This window comes from Eriocheir sinensis, chromosome 9, assembly GCF_024679095.1.
Source record: "Eriocheir sinensis breed Jianghai 21 chromosome 9, ASM2467909v1, whole genome shotgun sequence".
In the NCBI taxonomy this organism is placed as follows: Eukaryota; Metazoa; Arthropoda; class Malacostraca; order Decapoda; family Varunidae; genus Eriocheir; species Eriocheir sinensis.
Window position 1 is genome coordinate 881,564 of NC_066517.1, and position 20,030 is coordinate 901,593.

The window sequence follows — 20,030 nt, forward strand, 5'->3', positions numbered from 1 at the left end:
GTTCCGTCGCCCCCCCGCGTCCCCGCCGCTGTCTTGTGGTTACGGTGTCCCCACGGCCGCACTCTGGCGTGACTCAGCTGGCAAGTGGCCAGGGAGGGAGTCACTCTCTGCCCCCCGTGGAGTAGGTGAGTGTGGGACAGGAGGCTCGTCACAAACAGCTCCAACTCTCTCTTGCAGGTCTCCGTGCTGCAGTTACAAGTGTAAAAGCAGGTTCGGCCACATCGGGGATCTTTTCCGTTTGGCGTACAGCGCTAAAATTAATTTTAATATAGATTTTCTTATGTATTTTTGTCCGTAGAATCCGAATATGACAACCGTTTTATGGAGAAACGAACAGTTTTTAAGTTATTTTCCTTTACGCTGCAGCCGCCGCAGCCTCAAAATAGCTCGCAGAGGGCTTAGGGTCGGGGAGCATATTTAAACTACTCCAACCGAACTTTACGACCTACTAACGGGGGGGCTGCGCCCCCCTCGACCCCCCCTAATAACCAGGGGGGGCTACGCCCCTCCCTGGACCCCCCCCTCATGTATATGTGACTTATTTCAGCGAGGAGGTATTTCTCGCAACACCCGCTGCAGCCTCGCCGCGGCCAGCACCAGAGGCGACGCGCTTTCGTAAACATTATCCCATATTTTCAAGAGTAAAAAAAAAGTCCTTGAATTGGATTTTCAAAGCGTTTCCATGACTGCTGAAGGTTTGCAAACGGAAAAGATCCATAAATTGTATATAATACTGAATATTACGACTTTTTAAAGTTTGAATTCCTTCAGTAATAGATAGGAAGAAAATAACTTTAAAGGCAAATAACTCAAAAACTGTTAATTTCTCCAAAAAAATAATGTGATATTCTGATTCTACGGACAAAAATACATAGAAAAATCTATATTAAAATTACTTTTAGCGCTGTACGCCAAACGGAAAAGACCCCACATCGGGGAGGTGTTTGGCCTCTAATCCCTCCTTTAGTTAGTTGTGATGGGTTTGGGACTTGCCTCCCCAGGATTTTGCATGTGTAACTTATGAAATATCTGCAATTGCTCGGTGTTTGTCCCGGCACTCTGCTCTGCTGGGACGCTGACGACTGAAACGGGGGGAGCGAGAGGAGGGAAGAAGGTAACAACTGGAACAGGAGGAGAGGGAGGGAAGAGGTAAAGAGCTGGAGGGGAAGGAGAGGGTAACAACTGGAACAGGAGGAGAGGGAGGGAAGAGGTAAAGAGCTGGAGGGGAAGGAGGGTAACAACTGGAACAGGAGGAGAGGGAGGGAAGAGGTAAAGAGCTGGAGGGGAAGGAGAGGGTAACAACTGGAACAGGAGGAGAGGGAGGGAAGAGGTAAAGAGCTGGAGGGGAAGGAGAGGGTAACAACTGGAACAGGAGGAGAGGGAGGGAAGAGGTAAAGAGCTGGAGGGGAAGGAGAGGGTAACAACTGAAACAGGAGGAGAGGGAGGGAAGAGGTAAAGAGCTGGAGGGGAAGGAGAGGGTCCAGTCCAGTAGTGGGCGTGGGATTGCCATTGTAACGGCTCCCACTTTTTTCTTATTCTTGATTCTTGATTTTTGTTGATTGGCGTTGTTGTCTTTTAGTTTTGTTCAGTTTTCTTTTTTCTTTTGTTCCATATCGTTGTAATATAGTTTTTTTCTATTTTCAATTTCTTCCAGAGTTAATGGTCGAAACACTAGTATGTCTGCTATTAAGTGTTCTCTGCTTTGGTTTTCTGAGTTCTGTATAAAGTTTTGGTTTTGTCTTATTTCTGTATTTTCTTCACAGTCCAGCAGAAAATGTTCTAATGTTTCCACTTCTGCTCCACAGCACGGACACTCCTCACTCCTCCTCTGAAACCTGTTCCTCCAGTTTAGAGGTAAGGTGTTAGTTCTTCCTCTTAGTATTAATTTTGTACCCAGTGTGTTGTCTGCCCAGGGTTCTTCTTTTAGGTCCTTTTTGTACAATTCATATATTTTTAATGTTGACTTTGTCTGTATTTCGTTTTTCCATTTCTTTAAGTCCCATCGCCTTACTTTTTCTATTATATTATTCTTTGTTAAACTATCAAGTTGTGTCATATTTATATTTAGTTCATTCATATATTTCTTTAAAGTTTTAGTCCACTTTGTGTTAGTGTTTTCTGTTTCTTTAAGGAATATGTTTCTGGCTAGGTTATTTCTGTCTTCTTTCAGTAGATGTTTAGCAAATAGTAATTTAATTTTCATGTCTCTGGCATAGCAAGATGAGGCACCAATATCTCCTCTTAGGCCACTTTTGGCGGCATAAGTTGGAACTTGTAATATTGCCCTGTAAATGGAGTTTTCTATTCTCTGTAATTTAGTGATCTCTTCTTCAGTGAATTCCATAATTTCAGCTGAAAAGAGTACTGCTGACAGTGCCATTCCCTTCCAGTAAGCTGAAAAGAGTACTGCTGACAGTGCCATTCCCTTCCAGTAAGTTTTGCCAATTAGTAATCTGTTACAACATCTTGCTATTACACTGTATGTAATGTTAGCTAGCTCACTAGCTTTTGCTAGTCTTTGTTTTTTGAAGTCATTGAAGCAGTTTTTGTTATTGCTTATTTTGACTCCTAGGTATGTTATACTTTGAGTTACTAGAATATTTTCAATACTATTTTCTTGTTCTTTTTTGTTATATATAAGTACAGTAAAACCCCGATTATCCGAAAGCGGATTATCCGAAAAACCGGATTATCCGAAATTGATCTGGATAATGCAGTTAAATTTTTTTTTCTATACTAAAACGTTATAAAACATCAAAAATAAATAAAAGTAACTACATATGTACTATATTAACACATTTAAAATTGATAAGAACAGTTAAAATGAAAATGCTTTCTAATACGTATTGCCGAAATAGCTTGTAACGAATAGATCAATGTATTAGACAAAAAACATTAAACAAACTCTCAACAACACCACGTCCGCACCTTCGCCCCAGCAAGGACGTAGGTGCGGCGAACGAACAAACTACTGCACGACTACTCTCACACCGTACTCTCAAGACAACGACACAAACACGACTCCCCTCTCCACTCCATGCCACATTCCCCTTCCAACATACGAGTTGCGCGATAATATGAGTCATCATACTGTCTCCACCTGCATGATGCATCAAGGTCACACTTGCAATCTTGCACAACCATATACAATCGCACTCTGCAACATTCACAATTCAGATCTGCAACGCTCACAAGTATCAACATACACTGGTCCAGACAAGGAGACACACAGACAAACATACAATAAAACATTTACATCACGTGTTTTAAGCGTACTACTTTGTTTAGCGTAGCGTGTGTTTGTTTGGTTTCATTGTTTACATCGTCAGTCGGCGGCAGTCGCGTCACACACTTCACACTGGGCAGTCGCATCGCGTTCTACCTGTGCTTCGACCTCACTTCTTTCTACATCACCATGCCGAAAGAAACCGGGAAAAGGAAGAAAGTCGTCCTTACCATACAGCAGAACACAATGCCGACGATCAAACTGGCGGCGATCAAAATGGCGGCCATAAATCCGGATTATCCGAAAAATCGGCTTATCCGAAAGAGGCTTCCCCCCTTCCATTTTGGATAATCGGGGTTTTACTGTATGTTGCTTTTTTCTTTATTTATTATTAATCCATATCTTTCTTTTATTTGCTGTATATTTTTTATACTTTCAGCTGCTTCTTCTATTGTGATAGTAGTAAGCTGTCATCTGCATAATACAGAATAGGTATTTTAAAGCGTTCATTTTTAAAACCTATGTCCATCATTTCTGGTTCTGTAATTATTTCACAGGTTAAGATTGTGAACAGGAACGTTGAGGCATTGCATCCTTGCCTTATACCATTTGTTATATTTACTGTTGTCTGTTTAGTTCCGTTTAGAAATATGTTAGTGAGGTCATCTGTATATATGTTTGCTACAAGATTGATAATTTTGGGGTGGACTTTGTAATTCATCAGCGCTGTAATAAGTCTTTTTCTGTCTACTGAATCAAAAGCCTTTTTAAAATCAAGTGAGGTCACAATCAGTTCTTTTTTCATTTTGTAGCTCTGATTAATGCAACATTTTAGTATGTATAAAATGTCTGTGATTCTTCTGTCTTCTGTGAAACCTGATTGCAGTTCACTGATATTGTCTGTGTCTTTCATGTTTTTCCAGCTTTTGTCTGAGGATTCCCGTAAAAATTTTGTATGAAGTGTTTGTTAAGGCTATGGGCCTTAGGTCAGCTGCAGTGGGTTTGGGCTTTTTCTGGATTAATATAGTGTTAGATGTATTCCAATTATCACTTATCTCTGGAATTGGAGGAGAGGGAGGGAAGAGGTAAAGAGCTTCCCTACAGTGGCATACCAAGGGAGGGGGGCATGGGGCCATGCCCCCCCTCCTTTTGCAAAGAAAAATAATAATGAATAAATAAATGTTACAGGAAAATAATAGGAATATGTATATTAGTATTACAATTACGAATGTGCATGTGTGTGTGTGTGTGTGTGTGTGGAGTTGAGAGCTCAGTGGCACCGAGTGACCGAGTTATTTCCCCTTTGGGTTTGTTTTGAGTTAATGGTAGATACAAGGTGTGCTCTGAGTGATAAAAAAGAAAGGTGATGGGTTCATGAAATTGTGTGTAGAGTGCGATGTCAAGCTGTCACCTGAAAGCGGCGGAGGCGTTTGTAGCGGGAACGGGGAGACAGGAAGAAGAGGAATACGAGATTGGGATGGCTCTGGCAGAGAGAGAGCACGAAAGTTGTAAGTGTGCCTTCTCTCCTTCTTGCCTCTCATATCTACTTGATTTTAGGTGTAAGGTGCAGTCAAAGTGATTGGAGGACTATATAATTATACTGTAGAGGCACCAAGTGAACTTGTCTGGTGACAGTGGTGAGTATGTAATATGATTCTGTATTATGACGGGGAGAGTGGCAGGCGACGCGAGATACGTATGGGACCTGTAAGGTCGACCTTTGCCGCTATATTACCACCTTTAATGACTGTTTTGTGCTTGACAGTGGACAGTGTAGAGTGGCAGAGTAACTATTGTATGTTCAGCACCTGAATGCTGGAGCTGCTGAGTTGAATAAGAGCAGGTGATCTATTTTGAGAAACATTCATTGGCGACGTAGGCTCACGTGGCCGTAGCCTATTCATGTTATCCGTATAATATTTTCTGACCACAGATTCCAAATTTCTGAAAATTATGATTGATAGACTTCATTTTCTGTTTATGTAATACTTTTTTCTATAGCGTGTGTCATTTCTTGAATTCACGCAGGCTTGGGATTTGTGTCTTTCCATTCTTTACATATTTCCATCTTGGTCACAAAACGCCAGAAAACGCTTCACGTACGTACTCTATCTGGTGTAGGAAAGTCATCACTGACTCGGCTGATGCCCGGATAGTTCAGTTAATCAGGCAGGTAGCCTAAATAATTAAATAATGATTAAGAATAATTACTGCAAAACACGTTAGGTGAAGAATCAGCAGCCAAGCCTAATCTAAAGCTATAAGTGATCCGGGTTTTCCCATGAGTTTGGAAGTGCTCACCTCAGTTCTAAGTGTCACTAAACCCTTGCCGGAAAAGCTGCAGGGGTCACAACAAAAACTGATGGGTGCTCTTGGAAGTGTAGCTACACAGAGCTGCATAGATGCATTTGAGTCCTATTGTGATGGAAATAAGTTCAACCAACTTTTTGCCCAAGCTGAGGAAAGGTACGGACCGAATTGGACTGTTGAAAACAAACACAGGTGAGCTCGTTGAGATTGGAGAAGATATGAGCCAAATGATGAATAACTATTTCCTCTCAGTTTTCACGCAGGAAAATCAAACAACCATTCCGGAGAGAGTTCAGGTATATGAGGGCGAAGAGAACGACATTTTGAGGGATGTGATCATCACTAGGCAAGTAGTCCAGGATGAGATTAGTAGGTTGAAGAAAAACAAATCGCCGGGCCCAGACAAAGTATTCCCAAGGGTGCTGAAAGAGTGCAAGGAGGTACAAGAAGCCTGAAATCAACCACTCAGCGAACGACCAGCGTTGTGTAGTTCTCCAGACTGAAATTGAGAAAATTCGTAACATGACTGATCATGGTTATTAACTCATCAACCGCCTTCTGATACAGAGGACTTCTGTGGTTGCCAAGGAAGTTTGCAATGACTGACTTACGGGACGGCCAGGCTTGTTTGCACCAAACTCGGCTGTATCGGTCGTGTCACTAGATTCGGGATCATAACTAGATTCCATGGTGACATCAGGCGCAGGAACAGGAAGATCGGGGCCATGGGGGACTGGTTTTATGGCAGAAGGAACATCAGGGTATTGAACCTGGTGCTTGTTCTTGCGATTGATGCCTTTTAGATTTGTCATGCAGAAGTAGCAGATGGTGCCGTGATCTTTCCCTTCCCTCCACACCATTGGGACACCAGTGGCATGCTCTTCCTTTTCTTATTCCTCTGATTCCGTAAGTTTTCCACACATGTTTTGCAGCAGATATGAGGAGTGAATGGCTCATCCTGGTCTCCTAGTTTGACTCCAAAGTAAGCATGATACCTTTGCTTTCTTCACAAAATCTGTGATTTTTGTTTGACGGTCTGGAAGAACAACATGTCCTCAGATGTAACAAAACCTATTAGGATGGTTCCTGCACTAACGATCCATTGTAATGCAAATTCAGACGAGAAAAGTTCAAAGAAATGGGTTATTTAAGGTTACCCGTGACCAGCTGTGGCAAAAACAGAGCTCATAAACACTTGGATGATAGCGCTATGTTAGGAAAATATGTTGTAATAAAAATTGAGCATATCATAGAAACCAGGAAACGAAGGAGGACGGGAAACTCTTTGGTATTATTCCGTAAGTTGAGGCGCCTCACAGCGCAGGACACTCTGGTGCCATGTGAAGTGCTCTGTGTTCACACAACACACTGCCGTGAGGCTTTGCCGTCGTATATCACTTGCTTGTGAGGCAGCTTCTCTAAAATATACATGTCAAGTGCAACCCACTGTGGAGGCAGAGGCTGAGTGATTAGCGGGCCGGCACCACGTCCAGGAGGACAGGGGCTCACAGCCCGCCTGCTGCCACAAGCTGGGATTTTTCAGTCATCGCCGAGTGGCCTGAGACTACCCGCATGGTGTCCTGAAGACCACCCATCAACTCAGACTCAAGATGCTCTCTCTAAAAAGAGGATCAAAGATGAGCTTTGAGGGGGCAGCACGAACCAAGCAAGATGGGGTCGCTATAAACACTTGCCTGTGCCAACCATCCGTCCCCATGAAGAAAGACTGCCGGCACCACAGCCATAAACATAAAAAAATAAATAAATAAAATCCCATCGTGGGTTGGGGGTTATGTTAGGTTAGGTTAGGTTGGGGTCAAATAATTTTGCTAGTTGCCTGTAAGCAGCCTCCTGGCGTGCGGTGGCCGCTGAGAACTGCCAACTCGGAGCGTGGTGAAGCGTCAGGCCGTGGTGAGATGAAGTGAAGAGAACAATTATGTCATCAAATAGACAATTTGTTTCTGTCCCTCCAATCACAGCGCGGGAGGTTGTTTACACTGCTGCTAAACATGTCGTTCGCTGCCGGCAGCAAGTATTTTACTTATTTCATATTTCTAATTTAAATCAAAATCCATACATCTTTAGCATCTTATGATATTACATTCACTTTGTAGAACTTTAAAAGAACAACATATAGCATATGATGATTGTTTATGTGGGAAAAAATATATATTTTACTTTCCTATTTCTTGCATTTCTTTGTTTCTTAAATACTGCTAGTAGGTCAAGTGTCTATACTGTAGCTATGAGAAAAATATGTGATTTCTAAAAACTTACAAGCAAAACATTAGTAAGAAAAATTATTTGGACGTGAGCCGCTTGCATAATTTTGTCAGTAGCTCCAGCAGGGCCACCAGGGGGCACGCTGAGCTCAGTGAAGGACCAAATTCTTCCTATTTCCTCAGCCATTGTGCAGGAGGGCCGGACACAGCACCACACGTCCTATTATACAGGTTGAGGGCGGGAAACTGTTGCCGTTGTGCAGAAGGGCTGGACACAGCACCACACATGTCCTATTATACAGGTTGAGGGCGGGAAACTGTTGCCGTTGTGCAGAAGGGCTGGACACAGCACCACACGTCCTATTATACAGGTTGAGGGCGGGAAACTGTTGCCGTTGTGCAGGAGGGCCGGACACAGCACCACACGTCCTATTATACAGGTTGAGGGCGGGAAACTGTTGCCGTTGTGCAGAAGGGCTGGACACAGCACCACACACACTGTGCACCACGGCCCTGGCTCAGGGTGTGGCTGTGGTGGAGGAGGGCTGGACACATCATACCCCTGGCTCAGGGTGTGGCTGTGGTGGAGGAGGGCTGGACACATCATACCCCTGGCTCAGGGTGTGGCTGTGGTGGAGGAGGGCTGGACACATCATACCCCTGGCTCAGGGTGTGGCTGTGGTGAAGGAGGGCCGGACACATCATACCCCTGGCTCAGGGTGTGGCTGTGGTGGAGGAGGGCCGGACACATCATACCCCTGGCTCAGGGTGTGGCTGTGGTGAAGGAGGGCCGGACACATCATACCCCTGGCTCAGGGTGTGGCTGTGGTGGAGGAAGGCCGGACACATCATACCCCTGGCTCAGGGTGTGGCTGGGGTGGAGGAAGGCCGGACACATACCCCTGGCTCAGGGTGTGGCTGTGGTGGAGGAGGGCGGACACATCACAGCCCTGGCTCAGGGGTGGCTGTGGTGGAGGAGGGCCGGACACATCACTGCCCTGGCTCAGGGTGTGGGTGTGGTGGAGGAGGGCTGGACACATCACAGCCCTGGCTCAGGGTGTGGCTGTGGTGGAGGAGGGCCGGACACATCATACCCCTGGCTCAGGGTGTGGCTGTGGTGGAGGAGGGCCGGACACATCATAGCCCTGGCTCAGGTGGCTGTGGTGGAGGAGGGCCGGACATCACAGCCCTGGCTCAGGGTGTGGCTGTGGTGGAGGAGGGCCGGACACATCACAGCCCTGGCTCAGGGTGTGGCTGTGGTGGAGGAGGGCCGGACACATCACAGCCCTGGCTCAGGGTGTGGCTGTGGTGGAGGAGGGCCGGACACATCACAGCCCTGGCTCAGGGTGTGGCTGTGGTGGAGGAGGGCCGGACACATCACAGCCCTGGCTCAGGTGTGGCTGTGGTGGAGGAGGGCCGACACATCACAGCCCTGGCTCAGGGTGTGGCTGTGGTGGAGGAGGGCCGGACACATCACAGCCCTGGCTCAGGGTGTGGCTGTGGTGAAGGAGGGCCGGACACATCATACCCCTGGCTCAGGGTGTGGCTGTGGTGGAGGAGGGCCGGACACATCACAGCCCTGGCTCAGGGTGTGGCTGTGGTGGAGGAGGGCCGGACACATCACAGCCCTGGCTCAGGGTGTGGCTGTGGTGGAGGAGGGCCGGACACATCACAGCCCTGGCTCAGGGTGTGGCTGTGGTGGAGGAGGGCCGGACACATCACTGCCCTGGCTCAGGGTGTGGCGCAGTGTCCACTCAGGGCCAGAAATAGTCTAACTAGCAGCACCCGTGCAAATTGCACAGAACTGCAGGGATTCTGCTCCGTGCGTCATGATTGGGTTTGTAGCGAAGCCCGGTACAATATTCCCCCTCAGCAGAAACGTCCCTCTTGCCCGAAATTGGAGAATAAATCACCGTTTTCACGTTAAATAGCGGCTATATCGCTTAACAAACTTAAACTGAATAAACTTCGGCCAAATCCGCAGCAATAGGTCAAAATTTGGTGTTGCTACGATGGGTTTTAAGTGCCTAAAAAAAATAAATAAATAAATAAAAAGAATAAACTTCGGCCAAATCCGCAGCAATAGGGCAAAATTTGGTGTTGCTACAATGGGTTTAAGTGCCTAAAAAAATAAATAAATAAATAAATAAATAAACTTTGGCCAAATCCGCAGCAGTAGGGCAAAATTTGGTGTTGCTACGATGGGTTTAAGTGCCAAAAAAAAAAAAAAAAAAGAATAAACTTCGGCCAAATCCATGCCCATAGGCAAAATTTGGTGTTGCTATGAATGGTTTAAGTGCCTCAAATGTCACTTACAAACCCTCAGCCTTTAGCATATTAATGTTATAAAAGTACATTCTTGGGTGGCTTGGGGGCAGGGGGCAAAGCCTCCAATTAGAAAGGTCAGGTCAGGTATTGTTTGGTTAGATTAAAATATCAGGGATCAAGGAGGGCAGAGCTCCTCCCCCTGAGGAAGAGGAGGAGAAAGAGGCAGAGGAACAGGGAGATAGAGAGGGAGAGGAGGAAGAATAGAGAGAGAAGGAAGAGGAAGGGGTAGGGGTCAGGGAGAAAGGAGAAGAGGGGGAGGAATAGGGAGAGAAGGAAGAGGAAGGGAAGGGAGGAGATGGTGAGGAGGGAGTGTGAGGTCAGACTGGGTAGGTCACTGTCCTTTTTTGACCCACAACACCAAGAGGGTTTGGCTGCACCAACAAGTTACCATTAGCAGCTGTGCAGGTCTCTCTCTCTCTCTCTCTCTCTCTCTCTCTCTCTCTCTCTCTCTCTCTCTCTCTCTCTCGATGACGACCTTGAAATGTACAGCGTCTTAAGGCAGTCACTTAATAACAGCGACTCACTGATATTAGGAGACTTTAACCTCCCCCATATCGACTGGGCGACACTGTCAGGTGCAGAAGGCGAGTCACATAGAATGATCGAATTTCTAGAAGAAAATTATCTAAGCCAAATGGTTTCTGAGCCAACTCGACAAAATAATATACTCGACCTTGTTATAACGACCCAAGATAACCTTGTCAGTACTGTCACGGTAGGAGAACACCACGGTTCTTGCGATCATAAATTAGTGCGCGTCGACATTAAAGCTCAATCATCAGTGACTGAAAATAAAGTAAAGGTGCCCAATTTCAAAAGAGCTAACTTCGTAGAAATCCGACAAAAACTAACAGAAATACAACTATCAGATGACGGCAACGTAGAGGAAGCCTAAGCCTTAAAATCACTTACTCAGCAGAACACATTCGTCCCCTTGTGCGAGAAGCGAATTAACACTAATAAAGCCCACCGTGGTTTAATAGCGAAATTAAACAATCAGTCAATGAGGAAATTGTTTTACAGGTTAAAGAAAGAACAAAGCACGCCCGAGAACATTAGACTTTATAATGATGCCAGGCGACGAGTAAAAAGACTAGTAGGTCAGGCAAAGCGTAGATATGAAGAAAATATTGCAGCCAACTGTAAAAATAACCCGAAATCTTTCTTCAGTTACATAAACAACAGAAAGGCGATCAAAAGTGGTATTGGACCTTTAACAAACAGCGACGGTGCACTAGTGACTGACAGCCAACACATTGCAAACCTCTTAAACAATTACTTTTCCTCGGTGTTTAATACTAACAGTCTTCCTCTCGCTACCACTAACACCAGTACTATTGTAAATCTCGAGCATGCATTGCCTAATTTTGAAATAACAACTGATGAAGTCCTTAAAGCTCTCCATTCACTTAAAACAAATAAAAGTCCTGGACCTGACAAAGTATATCCAACTCTGCTGAAAGAAACGAAGAGCGAAATACTCTCCTCCCTCACAACCGTATTCAATATGTCCTTGCGACATAAGGCATCGCCCTTCAGATTGGAAAAAGGCTAACGTGACACCGATTTTCAAGAAAGGAGACAAAAAAGTACCAGGTAATTACAGGCCCATTAGTCTAACTTCGGTTGTAGGTAAGCTACTTGAGGGCATAATTAGAGACAAAATTGTGAGTAACCTTGAAAGCCACTCATTGATTGGGGACTCACAACATGGCTTCCGAAACAAAAGATCCTGCCTATCAAACCTATTAACCTTTTATAACGACCTCTTCACTGTTTATGACGTAACCAAATCACTGGACGTAGTCTATCTTGATTTCAGAAAGCGTTTGATAAAGTCCGCATCATAAATTACTTTACAAATTAAAGCAAATAGGTATTGACGGTCAAGTAAACCAATGGATCGCGAATTGGTTGAGCAACAGACAACAAAGAGTAGTGATTGACGGATTTAACTCAGAGTGGGTGCCTGTCACTAGTGGCGTCCCTCAGGGCTCGGTCCTTGGCCCAGTGCTCTTCATTATTTACATCAACGACGTGGATGTTGGACTCAATAACTGCATTAGTAAATTTGCAGACGACACAAAGATTGGTAACTCGGTTCTCACTGACGAAGACAGGCAAAACCTCCAAGAGGATTTGCACAAAATTTCAGCTTGTTGGATAGATGGAGATGCCTTTAACGTAGACAAGTGCCAGGTCCTTCAAGTTGGAACGAGGAATAAGAAGTTCGAATACGAAATGCGCGTTAAACTCAAAGCTTCAATGCGTCAAAGACTTGGGGTCAAAATCGTCAAACCTCAAATTCTCACAGCAATGCATCGATGCAGCAAATAAAGCGAACAGAATGTTGGGCTTCATTAAAAGAAACTTTGTATTCAAGAATAAAGATGTAATACTCGCTCTACAACAGTTTAGTCAGACCCCACTTGGAATATGCGGTACAGTGTAGGTCTACCCACCATGCAAAGTATATTGCTAAATTAGAAGGTGATCAGCCTCGCGCAACGAACATGATCCCATCCTAGCGCAACAAATCCTACGAAGAAAGGCTTTCTACCCTTAACATGTTCTCTATTGAGAAACGCCTCCGAGGAAAACTGATCGAATGTTTTAAAATACTTAATGGTTTCACGAATGTAGACAGATCAACATTGTTTATGATCGATGACAGTCTGCATACGAGGAAAAATGGCTTAAAAATCATATTTAGACAAGTAAATTCAGAATGCACAACATATTTCTTCACCAACGCTAGAAAAGCGAGAATGGAATAAGCTTCCACCATCAGTGGTCCAGTGTAACACGATTGACTCCTTCAAAAATAAGCTCGACCGTCACTTCCTTCAACTTAATATCAACTAGAGTAGAAATGCAACGTTTTGGAGTCTTCTGATTAATGTAAAATCACTTAGGTTTAACCCGCAAACTGCTGTACGCCTTCTGGGCGGCTGAGCGGTAAGCTGCTGTAAGCCTTCTGGAAGCGGGCTTTTCAAACAGGCTAAAAAGTTTCGCCATGCTTCAGATACTGCCAGAAAAACATTTTTGTGATAGAAAAATCTAAGAAATATGCAGGATACAACACATTTCGAGCTACAGATATGTGTATTGTAATATTTATGACACGTTTATGTAACTTAGATATCATTTATTGAAGGTCAATCTCTCGCTGATATAGCCGCACTAGGCGACGCACTCAGAATCTCAGTCCCGCAGCTTACGGGTTAAGGACAGACCACCAAGTCTGGACCATGGGGTCTGTGTGGTCTGATTTTCTTTGTAAATCTATGTAAATCTCTCTCTCTCTCTTTTCAGGCCCTTAGAAAGTAAGAGATGGTTCTATAACATTCTCTCTCTCTCTCTCTCTCTCTCTCTCTCTCTCATATATCCTTGCCAAGACAGTCCTTGTTGTTAAGGTGTTGAGGCGTACAAGTCTGCATGAAGCCTTCCCTGAGAGGCTCAGTATTTTTGTGTCTGCACCAAACCCTGCACGGGCTAATGCTGTCCTTTGCCTGCCAGGGAAGGTGTGGCCAGGACGCTGTGGGGGCTGCCAGCCATTGCTGTTGCTCCTGCAATGAGGGCCTGGGGCTGGTGCTGCAGTGAGGGCCTGGGGCTGGTGCTGCAGTGAGGGCCTGGGGCTGGTGCTGCAGTGAGGGCCTGGGGCTGGTGCTGCAGTGAGGGCCTGGGGCTGGTGCTGCAGTGAGGACCTGGGGCTGGTGCTGCAGTGAGGGCCTGGGGCTGGTGCTGCAGTGAGGGCCTGGGGCTGGTGCTGCAGTGAGGACCTGGGGCTGGTGCTGCAGTGAGGGCCTGGGGATGGTGCTGCAGTGAGGCCTGGGGCTGGTGCTGCAGTGAGGGCCTGGGGCTGGTGCGGCTGTGAGGCCCTGGGGCTGGTGCTGCAGTGAGGGCCTGGGGATGGTGCTGCAGTGAGGGCCTGGGGCTGGTGCTGCAGTGAGGGCCTGGGGATGGTGCTGCAGTGAGGACCTGGGGCTGGTGCTGCAGTGAGGGCCTGGGGCTGGTGCTGCAGTGAGGGCCTGGGGATGGTGCTGCAGTGAGGGCCTGGGGCTGGTGCTGCAGTGAGGGCCTGGGGCTGGTGCTGCAGTGAGGGCCTGGGGATGGTGCTGCAGTGAGGGCCTGGGGCTGGTGCTGCAGTGAGGGCCTGGGGCTGGTGTTGCAGTGAGGGCCTGGGGCTGGTGCTGCAGTGAGGGCCTGGGGCTGGTGTTGCAGTGAGGGCCTGGGGCTGGTGCTGCAGTGAGGGCCTGGGGCTGGTGCTGCAGTGAGGGCCTGGGGCTGGTGCTGCAGTGAGGGCCTGGGGCTGGTGCTGCAGTGAGGGCCTGGGGCTGGTGCTGCAGTGAGGGCCTGGGGCTGGTGCTGCAGTGAGGGCCTGGGGCTGGTGCTGCAGTAAGGGCCTGCTGTGCTCTGCAGTCACTCTGTCCTCACTGCCTGTGCCTCCAGGACTTCCCAGTGCATCGCTGGTCCTGGGTCACAGGTGGAGCCTCCTGCGAAACCTGCCAGCACCTCGCAGCAGGAGCTCTGGTGCCCTGGAGGCTGCAAGGCCGGGCAGGACTGCAGCAGTAGCAGGCTGCCACAGCAGTGAGGGTCAGGGGAACCACCACCACCACCTTGGTGCTGGCATCTCAGCCACGAAGGAAAGGAACAGATTGAGTCGAGTGTGACAATATTTGAGACTGGGAGCAAGTTCATCAGACACAGCCTTGCACACACTGCTGGAGGAAACCATGAGTGGCCAGAGTGTGGGGAAAGACTCCCTGGGAAGGCTGACCTCAGCAGATACACCCACACGCTCTGCTGAAGGACCTCATGAGTGCCTTGACTGTGGCAAAAGGTTCAGTAAGAAGAGCTACCTCAACGCACACCGCCGTGTACACACTGATGAAAGGCCTCATGAATGCCTTGACTGTGGCAAAAGGTTCAGTATTAAGAGCTACCTCAAAAAACACACCCTTACACACACTGCTGAAACGCCTCATGAGTGCCTTGACTGTGGTAAAAAGTTCAGTAGGAGGAACTACCTCAACGCACACCGCCGTACACACACCGATGAAAGACCTCATGAATGCTGTGAGTGTGGCAAAAGGTTTAAGTGCCAGTCTGACCTCAACGCACACAGCCATACACACGCTGCTGTAAGGCCCCATAAATGTTTAGAGTGTGGCAAGACATTCAGGAAGGTGGGTCTCCTCAACGCGCACAACCTTACACACACCGGTGAACGGCCCCACCAGTGCCTAGAGTGTGGCCGGGGATTCGCCCAGAAGAGAAGCCTCCAAGAGCATCTCCGTACACACGGTGGTGAGAGGCCCCACCAGTGCTTGGAGTGTGGCCGGAGATTCAGCCTCAGGGGCGCCCTTACCAAACACGGCATTATACACACTGGAGAAAGAAATCACGAGTGCCCAGAGTGTGGCCAGAGGTTTGCCCGAAGGAGCAGCCTCAAGAGGCACAGCATCACACACAGTGCCAGCAGACCCCACCAGTGCCCAGAGTGCTTCCAGAGGTTTGCTTCGAGGTCGGTGATGAACAAGCACATCTTCAGACACTCTGGCCTGAGAGAGTTCAAGTGTGACGTGTGTGGGAAGCACTTCAAAATGAAGGAGGACATTGCCAAGCACATGAAGACCCACTTCTGAGGTGCTGTGCTGTGTGTGACAGTGCCCTCCCTCCTCTCCCTTCATCCTCTCCTGCTTGCTTCCCTATCATTTCCTTTCCTTCCTCTCTTCTACCTGCCTCTCCTATCCTTCCCTCCTCTCCCTTCATCCTCTCCTGCTTGCTTCCCTATCATTTCCTTTCCTTCCTCTCTCCTCCCTGCCTCTCCTATCCTTCCCTCCTCTCCCTTCATCCTCTCCTGCTTGCTTCCCTATCATTTCCTTTCCTTCCTCTCTCCTCCCTGCCTCTCCTATCCTTCCCTCCCTTCATCCTCTCCTGCTTGCTTCCCTATCATTTCCTTTCCTTCCTCTCTCCTCCCTGCCTCTCCTATCCTTCCCTCCTCTCCCTTCATCCTCTCCTGCTTGCTTCCCTATCATTTCCTTTCCTTCCTCTCTCCTCCCTGCCTCTCCTATTCTTCCCTCCTCTCCCTTCATCCTCTCCTGCTTGCTTCCCTTGCATTTCCTTTCCTTCCTCTCTCCTCCCTGCCTCTCCTATCCTTCCCTCCTCTCCCTTCATCCTCTCCTGCTTGCTTCCCTTGCATTTCCTTTCCTTCCTCTCTCCTCCCTGCCTCTCCTATCCTTCCCTCCTCTCCCTTCATCCTCTCCTGCTTGCTTCCCTAGCATTTCATTTCCTTCCTCTCTTCTCCCTGCCTCTCCTATCCTTCCCTCCCTTCATCCTCTCCTGCTTGCTTCCCTAGCATTTCCTTTCCTTCCTCTCTTCTCCCTGCCTCTCCTATCCTTCCCTCCCTTCATCCTCTCCTGCTTGTTTCCCTAGCATTTCCTTTCCTTCCTCTCTTCTCCCTGCCTCTCCTATCCTCCTCTCCTCTCCCTTCATCCTCTCCTGCTTGCTTCCCTTGCATTTCCTTTCCTTCCTCTCTCCCTGCCTCTCCTATTCTTCCCTCCTCTCCCTTCATCCTCTCCTGCTTGCTTCCCTTGTATTTCCTTTCCTTCCTCTCTCCTCCCTGCCTCTCCTATCCTTCCCTCCTCTCCCTTCATCCTCTCCTGCTTGCTTCTCTTGTATTTCCTTTCCTTCCTCTCTTCTCCCTGCCTCTCCTATCCTCCTCTCCTCTCCTCTCCCTCCTCTCTACTGCTCTCTTCCCTATCATTTCCTTTCCTTCCTCTCTCCTCCCTGCCTCTCCCATCCTTCTCTCCTCTCCCTTCATCCTCTCTACTGCTCTCTTCCCTATCATTTCCTTTCCTTCCTCTCTTCTCCCTGCCTCTCCTATCCTCCTCTCCTCTCCCTCCTCTCTACTGCTCTCTTCCCTATCATTTCCTTTCCTTCCGCTCTTCTCCCTGCCTCTCCCATCCTCCTCTCCTCTTCCTTTTCTTCCTTCCTTCTCTTCCTTCTTTCTCTTCTTATCCTTCTCTCCTCTCCCTCCTTTTCCCATTCTTCTCTCCTATCCTCTCCTCCCTTCCCTCTCTCCTCCCTTCCCTTTGCATTAGATCTATATCAACAACAACAACAACAACAACCAAGTCAGTCAGCCCTCGGACAGCACACACACACACACACACACTCCGTTCCTGCAGCGTTTCAAGACTCTCCTCCTGTTCCGTGAGTGGATAGCAATTGATATTTTTTACAGGCTTTCCATAAGAACATAAGAACGTAAGGAGTCTGCAAGAGGCCGGTTGGGCTATACAAGGCAGCTCCTGTACACTCAGCCCCACCTTACCTCACCATCCATGGCTTTATCTAACCTCTTCTTGACTGTATCTACGGTATTGGCACCCACAACATGGCTCCCAAGCCTGTTCCATTCGTCCACCACTCTACTGGTGAACCAATTCTTGCCTATGTCAGAGACTCCATTCATGAGAGGAAAGGTAGGAAGACAGGGTGAGGAACAGAAAATGATGAGGGTAGTAGATGGAAGACTAGGGGAGAAGAAGGAAGAGAGGGTTAGATAAAGAGAAAGACGATAGGGTGAGGAACAGAAGATGATGAGGGTGTTAGATGGAAGACTAGGGGAGAAGAAGGAAGAGAGAGTTAGATAAAGAGAAAGAAGACAGGGTGAGGAACAGAAGATGATGATGGTAGTAGATGGAAGACTAGGGGAGAAGAAGGAAGAGAGAGTTAGATAAAGAGAAAGAAAATAGGGTCAGACATAGAAGCCTTTGATCCTTACTTCCTTACGTTTTTTTCCTTCCTTCCTTCCTTCCTTCCTTCCTTCCTTCCTCCCTTCCTTCCTTCCTTCCTTCCTCCTTCCCTTCCTTCCTTCCTCCCTTCCTTCTTTCCTTCCTTCCTTCCTTCCTTCCTTCCTCTCCTTGTGTCTCCCTGTCTTTGTCCCTCCCTCCCTTCTTTTCTCTTCACTCCTTCCTTCCTTCCTTCCTTCCTTCCTTCTTTCCTTTCCTTGAGTCTCCCTCTCTCTGTCCTTCCCTCCCTCCCTTCTTTTCTCTCCCCTCCACTCCTTCCTTCCTTCCTTTTCTTGTGTCTCCCTCTCTCTGTCCTTTCCTCTCTTCTTTTCTCTTCCTTCCTTCCTTCCTCTTGTGCATTCTTTTCTTCCTTCCTCTGTTCCTTCCACCACACACAACCACACAGCTCCCTCACTCTCTCTGTCCAAGGCCTCACCACACCACCACACAGGGACACCACCACACACGTCCTCTCAGCTCCCTCACTCCCCGTCCAAGGCTTCAACTCAGCCCTTACACCACACTGAGAAGCCCAAGCAGTGACCACAGGTTTGGAGAGGACACACTTTTGAGGAAGGACACACAGAGGAAGGCATGGAAGATTTGAAGAATAGGAGGAGGAGGAGGAAGGGTTAGATGCAGACCCTAAGGAAGTGAGAGAGAGAGAGAGAGAGAGAGAGAGAGAGAGAGAGAGAGAGAGAGAGAGAGAGAGAGAGAGAGAGAGAGAGAGAGAGAGAGAGAATGTTTTTAATTATCATAAGCCAACTACTGCTGCTGCCACTACTACTACTACTACTACTACTGCTACTACTACTACTACTACTACTACTACTACTACTACTACTACTACTACTACCACCTACCTACTTTGTCAAACTACCACCAGGCTCATAACCCTACCCATGGAAACACTACCAACACAACCTCCACCAAAGCCTTGTCAAACTACCACCAGGCTCATAACACCACCCATGGAAATACTACCAACACAACCTCCACCAAAGCCTTGTCAAACTACCACCGGGCTCATAACACTACCCATGGAAACACTATCAACACAACCTCCACCAAAGCCTTGTCAAACTACCACCAGGCTCATAACACTACCCATGGAAACACTATCAACACAACCTCCACCAAAGCCTTGTCAAACTACCACCAGGCTCATAACACTACCCATGGAAACACTATCAACACAACCTCCACCAAAGCCTTGTCAAACTACCACCAGGCTCATAACACTACCCATGGAAACACTAGCAACACAACCTCCACCAAAGCCTTGTCAAACTACCACCAGGCTCATAACACTACCCATGGAAACACTAGCAACACAACCTCCACCAAAGCCTTGTCAAACTACCACCAGGCTCATAACACTACCCATGGAAACACTACCAACACAACCTCCACCAAAGCCTTGTCAAACTACCACCAGGCTCATAACACTACACATGGAAACACTACCAACACAACCTCCACCAAAGCCTTACCAAATGCGTGTGTGTGAGCCTTGAAGTGCTTGAGAATGTGGGCCAATAAGACACAACTTGTAGGAGTAGAAGTTAACCAATGTCTTCTCAACAGAATGGACGGACAGACAGCTCCTGAAGTACTGGTGACTGATGGCTGGATTGATGAGTGGCTGAGTCCTTCCCACTGCTGCTGTTGAGTGCTGTTGTCCATACATCCATCACACAGCAAAAGACACATACCTTGACAAAAATGGAAATAACAGACAAACTAAAAGGAGGAAGATGAGGAAGACAGGAGGAGAAAGAGGAAAGATTAAGCTATTTTTTGGCCTAGGAGAAACAGACCAGCAAGCAAAGAAAAGTAGAAGAAAATGGAGATAAACAAGAGGAAGAAAACAGCTAATGTCCATCCATCGGAACACTGCCCAGGCTGCTGTCCACCAGCTGAGCTGATGTAAGAATCTCCGACTGGGTTAAAAAATGATGTTGGTGGTGAGATGAATAGTCCTTCACCAACACAGGCTTGCTTGAGTAATGGTGGTAGTAGTAGTAGTAGTAGTGGCTAGTGTTTGTAGTTTAGTAGTAAAAGTACAGACCTGTCACTTTTGAATGTCTAGGTGTATGTGTGTTTCCTCCTGTTTTTTATGTTAACTCAGCAAGCTTTCTGGAT

General features: G+C 47.4%; 1 protein-coding gene and 1 long non-coding RNA gene across 2 annotated transcripts; both read left to right on the forward strand.

Moving 5' to 3' along the window:
• Positions 1-8,950: 8,950 nt before the first annotated feature.
• LOC126995803 (uncharacterized) lies at positions 8,951-10,064 on the forward strand. The gene is made up of 2 exons (XR_007750708.1): positions 8,951-9,152; positions 9,298-10,064. It is a non-coding gene; the product is annotated as an uncharacterized LOC126995803 (long non-coding RNA).
• Positions 10,065-14,024: 3,960 nt separating this feature from the next.
• On the forward strand, positions 14,025-19,591 carry LOC126995800 (oocyte zinc finger protein XlCOF19-like). The gene is made up of 2 exons (XM_050855648.1): positions 14,025-15,735; positions 19,473-19,591. Exon 1 carries the CDS (start codon positions 14,823-14,825, stop codon positions 15,732-15,734), a length of 912 nt encoding a protein of 303 aa, XP_050711605.1. The 5' UTR covers positions 14,025-14,822; the 3' UTR covers position 15,735; positions 19,473-19,591.
• Positions 19,592-20,030: the final 439 nt, after the last annotated feature.